Source organism: Chrysemys picta, chromosome 12 (assembly GCF_011386835.1).
Source record: "Chrysemys picta bellii isolate R12L10 chromosome 12, ASM1138683v2, whole genome shotgun sequence".
Taxonomy (NCBI): Eukaryota; Metazoa; Chordata; order Testudines; family Emydidae; genus Chrysemys; species Chrysemys picta.
The window spans coordinates 6,751,653-6,764,693 of record NC_088802.1 but is presented as its reverse complement, the minus strand read 5'-3'; the positions used below and the strand labels follow the sequence as shown (position 1 = coordinate 6,764,693).

Below are 13,041 nucleotides of genomic sequence, written 5' to 3'. Positions count from 1 at the left end.
CACAACGGCTGAGTTGAAACAGATTCACGACTTTCATTTTGATTCAAATGACCTGCTCTAGGCAGAGGGGGGGATCCCAACCCCACAGGGAGGGCGTGGAAGGGTCACTGGCTACTAGCCTCCCCTCTGGGAGAGGGATGATTTCTGGTGTGTTTAGTGTGTGGGAACTTTTAGTGATTTTTATACATTTTCTCCACAATGTTTCTGCCCTAGAATAAATGTATCAGCTGAGGAAGGGCCGTGTGCTATCTTGTAACAGCGGGAACATGCTGGGCGTTGTGCTCAGAGCGGAAGCAAAGCACAGGCACTGGCTTTTAGACAGACTGGCTTGCTGGGGATATCATGGTGTATGGAAGGGAGCTGTGCAGCTTTAAGTGTCCCGGTCAGGGAGTGGGACGGGATCCCTGCCCAGAGACAAGGGGTGGCTGGAAACTCGAGTCCTCACCTGATGGAGGTGGGATAGAGATGCAGTTACCCTGAAACTGTGACAGTGTCCCCGAGAGAAGGGTCACAGACCCCGGCATTAGGGTAATTAACAACTGTTAGAGGGCTTTCCCTTCATCCTCTCCCCTGGTTCTTGTCACGTAGACAGAAAGCAGAAGACCAGAAGTCCAAAGCACAGATAATGTGATGTTTATTTGGGTTAGTTTCCAAACAAGCATATTCCAAAGCCCTTCACACTAGTCGGGCTTATCTCTATTTGTGATAGACTCTGTTCCCCAGTGTCCATTTCCCAGCTCTGACGCCGCAGAGTGTTTACCCCACATCCTTCTTCCCAGCTCCGACGCCACAGAGCGTTTACTCCGCGTCCCCCTTCCCAGCTCTGACGCCGCAGAGCCTTGCCTGTGTCTCTGTTCCCCATTCCCTATTTACTGTTCCCCCCTTGACAAACATGATTCCATTTCCTTCCCCCCACTTCCTGTTTGACCCCAATTTATATAGTAATATTCTCAGCTATACCTTAACCAATCATTCTACTGAAATTTAACTAACCAATCCTAACATATTGTAATATAATTCTCTAACCAATTATATCCCACTACCCTAATTAACTTACACCTAGCAAAATTAATTATACAGCAGACAGAAACAATTATTGAGAACCGGACAGATTAACAATAGAAAAGTGAGGGCCATAAAGATAAAACAATACAGAAATGAGGGTTTCACAACCCCAGCCATTGATAAATGATTTCTTGCCAGACAGGATGCTGTCAAACTACGTTTTCTTTAACCATCTTAAGATCTGTTTCTTTATCTGGTGGTGATGGGCACCATCAGGACCAGCTCATCTTCCTAACAGCCCAATAGCACCATATTTCACTGTGACTGGTTTGGGATGTGAGGAGGTGACCGTTCGCTTCCCGGCTTACGGCTGCCCCTGCTGCTTTGCCAAAGGCCTTAGCCTAAGAACAAGGCCTCAGACTGTCCTAGGGAGAGAAGGCCCAGACACAGGCCGACTGTGATTTTGATTCTTTGTTTTTATACCCCTGTAACTAGCTAAGTGATAAAAATACACCTACTTTCGTAAAGTACAGTAACTCCTCGCTTAACATTGTAGTTATGTTCCTGAAAAATGCTACTTTAAGCGAAATGATGTTAAGCGAATCCAATTTCCCCACAAGAATTCATGTAAATGGGGGGGGGGGGTGTTAGGTTCCAGGGAAATGTTTTCCACCAGACAAAAGACTATATTTTATATATATATATAAGTTTTAAACAAACAGTTTAATACTGTACATAGCCATACTGTACACAGCGATGATTGTGAAGCTTGGTTGAGGTGGTGAAGTTAGAGGGTGGAAGAGGGTGGGATATTTCCCAGGGAATGCTTTGCAGTTAAATGATGAACTAGCTTTTGGCTAAGCCCTCAAGGGTTAACACATTGCTGTTAATGTAGCCTCACACTCTACGTACAAGGCAGCACGAATGGAGGCAGTGAGACAGCATGGCAGACAGAGACAGAGACACACACCCTGTGTGAGAGGGAGAGATGCGCATTGCCCCTTTAAGTAGGCTGACCCCACTCTAAGTACACTGCCTTTTTAAGTTGAGACAGCAGCTACCAGGAAGCTCCCTCTGACCTGAGCCTTGTCGTGTCCCCACCTCCCCCCGATGGAGATGGGGTAAGTGGGGTGCAGGAGCAGGGGGGAGAGGGACACCTTGACATTAGCTCCCCTCCCCCCCCTTGCACAGCAAGCAGGAGGCCCCCAGCTCTAAGGCAGAGGGCAGGAGCAGCACATGGCAGAGGGGGGAGGGACACCTGAACTGCAGGCAATTGATTGCCTGCTGGGTGGCTGCCGCACAGGGAACTTAGGGGAGTGAGGAGCTGATGGGGAACTGCCGGTCCACCCTGGTTCCAAGCCCCCACCACTAGCTCCACCAATGGGCTGCTCTTCCTGCCTAGGTATGTGACGCTGTGTGGAATTTGGGGGACGCTTTAGGGTATTATGAATATCAATAGTGTAGAATGGCAATGAGATATGCCAGATATACCATGTAAAATAGCTGCAAGAATGTTATAATCTGCCAAATATGATAATCTATTTTATATATTTGTATCACCTTTGTATTTTGGTTTATGGATATGTATGTATTTCAAAACTTGTGCTATGCTTCTGGGAGACACCCTCAGACAGTTTGATAATGCACTGCCTAGCCTGCTTGAGGCCCATCAAGGACCATCAGCTATTCAATTGACCCATTGAGAGAAGGCAAGGGATACGCCTTATCACTCAGCAAGGCATTTAGGGACATGCCTATGGACAGAACTCTAAGGCTTCCAAACTGTGTGCTGGACAGCTTGTGTTTGGGGCAAAGGAAGTAGAGGCCACATGACAAAAGGAATATAAAAGGCAGCTGCATCTTCTCCATCTTGTCTTCATTCCTGCTTCTTACCTCTGGAGGAACCTTTGTACAAACGAAGCTCTGAACAAAGGACTGAATGACCCATCCAAGCCGTGGATGTGTTCCAGAAGGACTTTCAAGCCAGCAAACTTACCAGTACTGCTAGGAACCTGATGGACTTTGGAGTTTTTGTATGTATGTGACTGTTTGACCATTTCATGTCTCTCTTCTTGTTCTTTCTTTTTTCTTTATAACAAATCTTTAGTTTTAGACACTAAGGGATTGGCTGGCAGCGTGGTATTTTGGGTAAGATCCAAACCTATACTGACCTGGTAATGTGCCGGCCCTTTGGGGTCAGAAGAACATTTTGTATATGTGAGTAGTTTTAAAGTAACTTCTCACTGTACTGTACCAAGGTGCTGATTGGGAGCCAGAGACCTGGAATGCAATAAAGGGGGCTGTGTGATTTCTCTTTTGCTTCTTGATAACCAGTGTGGGGGATCAGAAGCACAGTTTGTGACTGGTTGAGGAGTTTAACTTCAGTGTTATCCACCAGTCTTGGGAGGATCTGCTCTCCCTTTTACAGCCTGCCCTGACCTTGGCACTGCTAGTGAGGGCTGCCCCAGGCACCCCAGGTCACAATGCACATATAGGTTATTCTTGTACATGAAGGGCAATAAGCTATGCCATTGTGAGGCACCTTTTTTCTGGTAATACTGCATCCACACTAGGGTTATACTGGTATAACTATATCGGTTAAAAAAATATACCCCAAACTGAAATAGTTATACTGATACAAAAACTGTGTAGAACAGGCCTTATTATGGGACACCGATGCACTTATGAAAATCCCACCCCAATTGGTACTAAGTCCTTTGAAAAATGTTAAGTGCAAAGTGCAATAATTATTCTATCTTGGATCCCACCTGAGGTGGGCGATTGGTGTTTCTCCTCTGCAGCTGGAGATGTGTGATCATCTTCAGCCTGCACCTTCTGTTTTGGGTTTTGTCTCCTAGCAAATGATTAGAAGATAAGAGCAGTGCTAGTCACACCTGTGCTGAGAGGGTCCAAGTTAGGGCATAGGCCCACAGCAGAGATGATGACACCTCCTCAGGTGTCTGCACTGAGAAACCACACAGGAAGCTTAGATACATGCATAGACACAAACAGAAGGACAATAGTTGAAGTGTTAATTAGATGGGACACCTCATAACTTTAAGATGATATTGCGTGGACAGAAAACAAAAACCGAAGAATCCTAGATGCAGACCATGTGCTGAAACAAACTATGGCCCCATCTTTTATTCACTTTTAAATGTGCAGAAGTGACCCACCCTTACACAGCAGCATGCTGAACCCACTAGTGGTTGCACCACAGAAGTTTGAGTCCATCACCTCTGAACTGGCAGAGAAGGTTCTTTTAGCTCAGGCAGTAGCAGCTCATGTATTTAGATCAAGAAGTTGTAGGTTCAGTTCCTCCTATCAACAAGCCATCCGGAAGTGTTGTTTTATAATTAAAAGGCACAGCTATGTGTACAGCCATTTTGTACATTTGTTAATCACTTGAAAAGCCTTTTGCACACTATGTATTTCTTGTGCATAAATAGTTGCATATAAAAAAGTAAGTTTAGAAGTTGGAAATAGTGGCTCTACATTTATTTTTCTATGAGTTTTATCTGAATAATTATGGCAGGTTCAGGCCCTCTGGTCTATTGTTTCATCTGCCACTGAAATGCAGCTGTTCTGAGATGAACCATATCGGCTGTGTAACAGCAACACTTTAGAACAAGAACTAAGGCCTTGGCTACACTTGCGAGTTAGAGCGCATTAAATCAGCCCCGGGCGCCCTAAGTCCTGAGTGTCCACACTGGCAAGGCACGTAGAGCACCTCACGGCTGGAGTGCCCCTGGTAATCCACCTCCACGAGAAGCATAACGCTTGCTGCACCCCGGCTGGAGCACCGTGGTGCCAGTGTGGACGCCCTGGTCTAATAATGTGCTGTGATCGGCCTCCATTAAATGTCCCACAATGTCTGTTCTAGCCACTCTGGTCATCACTTTGAACTCTACTGCCCTGCCCTCAGGTGACCGACTGTCAGGCCCGCCCTTTAAATTCCCTGGGAATTTTGAAATCCCCCTTCCTGTGTGCTCAGCAAGGTGTGTAGTGCTCTCAGTGCATCTTTCCAGGTGACCATAGCCCCACGTGCCAAGCGATCTCCAGTATGGAGATGGTGCTGGACCTCATCAGTGTTTGGGGGAAGGAAGCTGTCCAGTCCCAGCTGCGCTCCAGCCATAGGAATTACGATACCTTCGGGCAGTTATCAAGGACCATGATAGAAAGGGGCCATGACCAGGATGCAGTGCAGTGCAGGGTTAAAGTGAAGGAGCTACGGAATGCCTACCACAAAACGCGGGAGGCAAACCGCTGCTCCGGTGCTGTGCCCATGACCTGCCGTTTCTACAAAGAGCTGAACGAGATACATGGGGGCGATCACACCTCCACTCTGAAGAGCACCATGACACTTCAGAGGCCGTGGCAGCCCAGAATGCAACAAGGCAGGAGGAGGAAAGCGGGATCAAGGGTGCTGAGAAGGAGGGGGGCCCAGAGCCAGAGGATTGCCCAGTATCCCTAGATGCATGCATCCAGGAGCTGTTTTCAAGCCAAGAGGAAGGTAGCCAGTCGCAGTGGACAGTGCTTGTGGAAGAACAAACACCAGAGGAGGTGGCCGGTAAGTGGCTTTTATTTTGGGAAGGGAGTTGTTCGGTGTGGGCTTTGGGGCGAGGAGGGTTGCAGAAAGAAGGGTGAGGGCTGCATGCATGCCTAGATGCAGAATAGGGCGTTGATGTGCTCTCTCACATCGCGGTAATCGGCCTCAGTGATCTCATCAAAGGTCTCATGCAGAAGCTGGGCAATCTGCTTGCGCAAGTTCCTCGGCAGAGCTACTGTGCTCCTTGTCCCAGAAAGACTAATATGTCGGCGCCACTGTGCCGTGAGGGGCGGGGGTCCATTGTTGCACACAGGCAAGCTGCATATGGGCCACGGCGGAAGCCGCATTGTAGTAGAAGACCCTCCCGTACTTCCCAGGTCACCCTCAACAGCGAGATCTTCCAGGACGAACTCACCCGGTGGAAAATGTGGGGACAGTGTTCAGTAATCGGCCCCCCTGCAGCTGTTGGCTCTCCCCAAGGCACAGAACCCCAGAGGAGAGTGCGGCCATGAAAGAATCAGTCCCCCTTGCCCCTGTGGTTACTCACCATTTCGGGGCTCTTGTGGGTTATGTGCACTCGCTTTGGGATGGGCACTTTCTGCTATCGTGTGCATCGTGCTTCTCTTTAAGTACGGCTGAATCATTCCTCTGTCTGGTGTGAACAATGCTGCTTCTGTTAAATGCTGCATTTTGGCTTTACAGATGCAACCTTGAGATCCCAGCTGTCCTTGTTATCAACGGCCAAAAGTCTGCAAAGAATCAGGAAGCGGCCATGAAGAAGCAAGGAGGACCTTCTGCATGAAGTCATGCAGCAGTCCCTTACTGAAAATCAAAAAGTACAGGAGTGGTGGGAGACCGAAAAGAGGCTCCACCAGGAGAATGTGGATCGCGGTCAACAAACTCTGGAGCGACTCCTAAGCATTATGGAGCGCCAAGTGGACACGATGCAGGTGCTCATAGCACTGCAGATGGAGCAGATCTGTGCCCGGCCCCTGTAGCCCTTGTCCCAAAACTCTTTCCCTTGTGCCCCCATGTAACCTTCAACCCACTTCCCCCAACATACGGTTTCTTATCGCCACCAGCTGCCTCCCACACCTATAGCTTCACCATCCAACCCTGCAAACTACGACCCTTACCCACTGCACTCAACCCCATCACCATGCATTTTAGCCAGTCTGAAGTGCAGCACTCACTGCACGGCACTCCAGACAGGAAGGCTGAATATGATAACAGGACATACGCAAATATGTGATTGTCCCGTTCCCCACCCCGCCCCCTTCCCTCGTCCCACACAGCACAGATGTGTCGTGCCATGTGTGTTTCCCCAGCGGTTCTGTTTCTTTTCAATAAATGAATTTTTGGCTTTGCAAACATTGTTTATTGCATTAAGTAAAAGATAGTGTAGCCCAGGAAAGCAACAGGCACTGCAAGTCAGTGCATTATACGTAGCAAACACAGATGCCTACTAGCACTGGAATCACTGCACTTCACTCCTGTGCAGGGCACCAAACATTACTGGTGGCTTTCAGCATCAAACTGGTGCCTCAAGGCATCCCTAATCCTTGCAGCCCCGTGCTGGGCCCCTCTAATAGCCCTGGTCTCTGGCGTTCAAATTCAGCCTCCAGGTGTTGAACCTCCATGGTCCATACCTGAGTGGAGCTTCCACCCTTCCCTTCACAAATGTTATGGAGGGTACAGCACATGGCTATTACCATGGGGATGTTGTCATCGACCAGGTACAGCTTCATACAGACAACGCCAGCGGCCCTTTAAACAGCCAAAAGCACACTCCACAGTCATTCTGCACCGACTCAGCCTGTTGCTGAACTGCTCCTTGCTGCTGTCAAGGCTCCCTGTGTAGGGTTTCATGAGCCAGGGCATTAAAGGGTAAGTGGGGTCTCCAAGGATCACAATGGGCATTTCGACTTCCCCTACGGTGAGCTTCTGGTCTGAGAAGAAAGTCCTGGCTTGCAGCTTCCTGAATAAGCCTGTGTTCCAAAAGATGCGTGCGTCATGCACCTTTCTGGAAAAGCCTGCATTAATGTCCATGAAACGCCCACGGTGATCGACAAGTGCCTGGAGAACAATTGAGAAATACCCCTTGCAATTTATGTACTCGGAGGCTAGTTGGTCTGGTGCCAGAATAGGAATATCCGTCCCATCTATAGCCCGTCCGCAGATAGGGAAACCCATTTGTGCAAAGCCAGCCACAATGTCACGCATGTTGCACAGAGTCACAGTTCTTCTGAGCAGGATGGGATTAATGGCCCTGCACACTTGCATCAACACAATTCCAACTGTCGACTTTCCCACTCTGAACTGGTTAGCGACCGATCGGTAGCTGTCTGGAGTTGCCAGCTTCCAGATTGTAATAGCGACCCGCTTCTCCACCAGCAGGGCAGCTCTCAATCTCGTGTCCTTGCACCGCAGGGTGGGGGAGAGCTCAGCACACAGTCCCATGATAGTGACTTTTCTCATCTGAAAGTTCTGCAGCCATTGCTCGTCATCCCAGACTTGCATGACGATGTGTTCCCACCACTCAGTGCTTGTTTCCTGAGCTCAAAAGCACCATGCCACGGTGGTGAGCATGTCCGTGAATGCCACAAGCAATCTTGTGTCGTATGCGTTATGTGTGTCGACATCATCATCGAACTCCTCACTGTCACTTTGTAGCTTAAGGAGTAACGCGACTGCAATTTGTGACGTGCTCACGAGACCCATCAACATATTCCTCACAAGTTTGAGATCCATTCCTGCAGACCGAAAGGTAAGACGGAGCGCGCAGTACAAAAACCATTGAAAGATGGCACCAAATGTGGATGGAAGCACAGGGATTGCTGGGATGCGAAGCAATGCATCACGGGGCATTGGGGCAGGACCCAAGAAGGCCTGGCACCCCCACTCCCCCTTCCCACAGGCCACAGTGCCAGAATGGGAAGAGGTGCTCTGTGGGATAGCTGCCCATAATGCACTGCTCCCAATGCCGCTGCAAGTGCCACAAATGTGGCCACGCCACTGCACTTGCACTGACAGTGTGAACACACTGCAGCGCTTTCCCTGCTATGGTCTCCGAGGGCTGCAAGTGTAGCCATGCCCTAAAGAAGAATATTATAACCACAGTGCTAGAGATAGGTGGAGTTTGTTTTTGTTCCAGTGCTAATCAGACAACAAAATAAGGTAGGTCCTACCTTCTTCCAGTAATGCCACTTTTTAAAGGTAATTTAGAACAGGATATTTATTTGATTGACATTTAAAATTCTTTAGCTGACTACGAAAACTTCAACCCCTGATCTTCTGCCTGAACTTCTTGACTTTGTCCCTCTATTCCTGTTCTTTCAGTCAGTATTTTCCATTAGAGAGTGTTACAGCCCACACTGAGTTAAATATAGACTTGCAAAGTATTCTGTTGTTTGCTTGGTTTCAGAGAGAGGAAATGGAAGGTTTCAACAAATAAACTGTTCATTTCAAAACTCTCACACCTCAGGTCCCTCAGCTCCTCAGCCCAACTGCATTTTTTACAATACACAGAGTAAGCTTCAAAACCTAGTGGAGAAAAACCAAGTAATCCGAAGGACATCCTAACACTTTGTCGTTGGGTTTAGGGCCTTGTTATTTGCAGAGAGGCCTTTGCTATCTGTTAACTGCATAGACCTGTTACCACTTGTTAACCAATACTATAGCACCCTTGTTTGCTGCATGTTTTTGCAAAGCCAGCAGACCAATGTTTTTCACTAACTGCTCTGTTCATGTTCACAAAATACATCTTCACAGACTAAATCACTTTTTGGGACAACTCTTCTGCCTGCCATCATTCCTCCTACAGTAGCATCTCTCCTGATACATAAAATCAAACAGGAACACATATTTTGTGGTAGCATTTTGGAATTGTTATTGAAAAGGTGCTAATGTCATACACGTTATGAGCTGGTTACATATAAGCACTCTGAATGGAACTCTCCATTGAAAGAGTTAGTTCTACTTTGAGTCAGTGGTGTACGTGCACCCAATGCACTCCGGTCGGAGACTTTTGCCAGCAGTACCACTAGTCAGTGCATGTGCCTCTGCTATCCTTGTGCACAGAGCCAATGGTATACAGATGCACAGCCGTCACCTCCCTCTCCGTTCTTCTTACCACCCCCGGGGAGAGTTGGAGCTCTCTGTCGCTCATAAGCTTTGGTTAGCTGGCTTTAAGAAAGAGAGTTTCTCTTATTGCCTATAGTTTAGTGTTAGTTCTAGCACTAGAACTAGTTTAGTTAGTCAGGTAACTGTTTGGGGGAGGGGGAGTTTGCCATGCAAAAATCACCCCAAGATTTCAACAAGGTGCCACATTCAGGGCCAATATCCCTGTTAGCGACAGACACAAAAGTTGCCTAATTTGCTTAGGTGTCCTATATGCACCTCATTTCCAATGAGGACAAAGAAGCAGAGGGATTTCCACCTTAAAATTCATCTTCTCAAAAAGGTGATGTCTCCCTCCTTGGAGCCTGACCCTGACCATTGGAGAATGGAGAGCTCCTCTATGGGGAATGCCCCTCAGGCTGCCCTGGCTCTGAAACAGGGTTTGGATGAGCAATATCACCCAACTTCCTCTCCTGTGGTCTCCTGAAAGCACTCAGATCCATCTGAGATTGATAAACTGTCAAAATCTTGCTCTTCACCTCACAAAAAGGCAATTTTCAAGTCCTCCAGTGCCGAGCTGAGGTCTGGTTGTAAGCACCTGTGACGGAGCAGGGAGCAGGGCAGATTTGACCTGGGAATGTTGCAGGGGGGTTGCAGTGGGGATGTGGGACTTCCCTTGAAGGAAGCTACCTGAGCTGTAACCTGAGCCAGGAACGGGGGTGGGGAGAATTAACACCTTCTGCCCGGGAGACTGAACAAAGGAGAGGAGCAGCGTGAGGGGCTTGGAGTTTAGTTTCGGTTGGGGCTGGGTGGTGCAACGCAGGGAACCCCAAGCTGGGGTCTAAGCTCCCTGAACCTCCCAGAGGGACCTAATTGAGGGGGTCTGGTCGTACCTACACGCTCTGCTTGAGACTGTGTTCCTGTCCTTAAATAAACCTTCTGCTTTACTGGCTGGTTGAGAGTCGCAGTGAATCTCGGGAAGAGGGGTGCAGGGCCCTAACTCCCCCACAATCCGCGACAACTGGTGGCAGCGGTGGGATCTACTGCACCCCGTGGACGGCGCTTCCTGCAGTAAGTGACTGGGGAGCAGTAAAACGAAGGGGGATTGACGGGGACCAGGCCTGCTGAAGAGTGGGAGAGAGACAGTTATTACCCCTGGGAGTGTGTGACCAGCGAGAAGGACTTTTGCAGTAACAGGGTCCCCCGGGGGGATCGCAGCGAGTGGTCCCAGGGGCGGAGGAGTCTGCAGCTCGACCCTGGCAGAGAGGTGGTGACCTCGAGAAGGGCTGGCACACTAGGGGTCCCCCTGGGAACTGCGGGGAGCTGTGAGCACACAGGCTGGTGAGTGGCCAGCAGGAAGATGTATGCCAAGCGGCTTAAGAGCGACCTGGTGAAGCTGTGCAAGCAGAGGCGGCTGCGCATTGGGAGGCTCACCAAAGAACAGCTCATTGCCCAGCTGGAGGCGGAAGATCACGCGAATGAACTGATCCCTGTGTCTCAGGGAAGCAGCCTGGCAAATGCAGCGCAGGCACCAGTGTCTGTCCCAGCTGGGAGTGGTCAGCCGGCTGCTGAGGGCTTCCCGAGACCCCTCCTTCCTATGCCTAGGGGAAGGGTGGGGAGGAGCCCAGCAAATACCGAAGGCGCCGTGACCCCCCTGGCCAGCAGGGGATCCCCCCGGCGAAGCCCGCCGGCCAGCAGAGGATCCTCCCGGCGACGTTCAGCATCCATGGAGCGGAATTGGCTGGAATGGGAGAAAGAGCTAAAACTGAGAGAGCTGGAGGATCGTGAACGACAGAGACAGCATGAAGAGAGACAGCATCAGCGTGAACTGGAACTGGCGAGATTGAAGGGCAGCGAACCCCCGGCTGCGGTGAGTGAGGGGGGACCCAGGACTGCACGGAGCTTTGATAAGTGCATCATGGCCCCATACAAGGAGGGGGAGGACATGGATGACTTCCTGGAAGCCTTTGAGACGGCCTGCGAGCTGCACCGGGTTGATCCCGCGGACAGACTCCGGGTCCTTACCCCCTTACTGGACCCCAAAGCCGTGGCATTGTACCGCCAACTGGGAGAGGCAGAGAAAGGGGACTACGAACTATTCAAAAAGGCCCTGCTACGTGAGTTTGGGCTGACTCCTGAGATGTACCGGGAAAGGTTCCGGAGTCAAGATAAAACCCCTGAGATCTCATATCTGCAACTAGCCGTCCGCATGGAAAGATACGCCAGCAAGTGGGCTGGTGGGGCCCAGACGAAGGAGGACCTGATTAAACTGCTGGTACTGGAGCAACTGTATGAGCGGTGCCCATCCGACCTGAGGCTGTGGTTGGTGGACAGAAAGCCAGAGAACCCGCGACACGCCGGGCAGCTGGCTGATGAGTTTGTAAAGAGCCGGTCAGGGGGTGGCAGGGAGGAGCCACAAAGGAACAGGCCCGCCGCGATGCAGAGAGAGAGTCACCCTGGGACCTCCCAAAGGGGGAATATGGGGAATCCCCTCCCACGGGGAATGCCCAGCATCAGGGACAACCGACCGGCTCGAGGGGACCCACGGGACCTGAGCTGCTATTACTGCGGCCGGAGAGGCCACGTTCGGGCCCAGTGCCCCAAGCTCAAGGACAGACTGAGCAGACCGAACCCGCACCGGGTTAACTTGGTAGAGGCCCAGACGGACGAGGGGCAGGCTTCCCACGCAAGAGGGGCTGGCAGCTTATCAACTGCTCAAGAGAGAGAAGGGCCCCCGGCCAGCTTCTCTGGGGGGCCAGATGCTCCGGATTCAAAGTTCTCCGTTTACAGGGTTGGCGCGGGGCTGTCCCTGCGGAGCGAGTGCCTTGTTCCCCTGGAGGTGGATGGGAAGAAAGTTTATGGATACTGGGACACGGGCGCAGAGGTGACACTGGCCCGGCCCGAGGTGGTGGCCCCAGATCGGGTGGTGCCCAACACCTTCCTGACCCTGACCGGGGTGGGCGGGACCCCATTCAAGGTTCCCGTAGCGAGGGTACACCTGAAATGGGGGGCCAAGGAGGGCCCCAAGGACGTGGGAGTGCACCACCATTTGCCCACTGAGGTGTTGATGGGGGGGGACTTAGAGGACTGGCCAAGCAGCCCCCAGACCGCCTTAGTCGTGACCCGTAGCCAGAGCCGGCGAGGGGCACTACGTCCTGACCTTGGGAAGGATGTCCCACCGGAGGCACCGAACCCTTCCCGGGTGGGGAGGGAACACCCAAGGACAGGCCGCGGGGTGGCTGGGGCTTCCGACCCAGCCGACGAGAGGGAGCAGGTCCCCATCCCTTCCCCAGCCGCCGAGTTCCAGGCCGAGTTGCAGAAGGACCCCTCCCTGCGGAAGCTAAGGGGCCTGGCTGACCTCAGTGTGG

The 13,041-nt window shown here is 50.9% G+C and overlaps 1 protein-coding gene across 1 annotated transcript in view; it reads left to right on the top strand.

Annotated features, from left to right (window-relative positions):
* Positions 1 to 1,713: 1,713 nt before the first annotated feature.
* LOC112060616 (killer cell lectin-like receptor subfamily F member 1) overlaps positions 1,714 to 13,041 on the top strand; it is a 31,199-nt gene continuing 19,871 nt past the window's right edge. Inside the window, exon 1 of the mRNA XM_065564244.1 lies at positions 1,714 to 2,407. Within this exon, the coding sequence (XP_065420316.1) occupies positions 2,386 to 2,407 (22 nt within the window). The 5' untranslated portion in view covers positions 1,714 to 2,385. The remainder of the gene's footprint in view (positions 2,408 to 13,041) is intronic.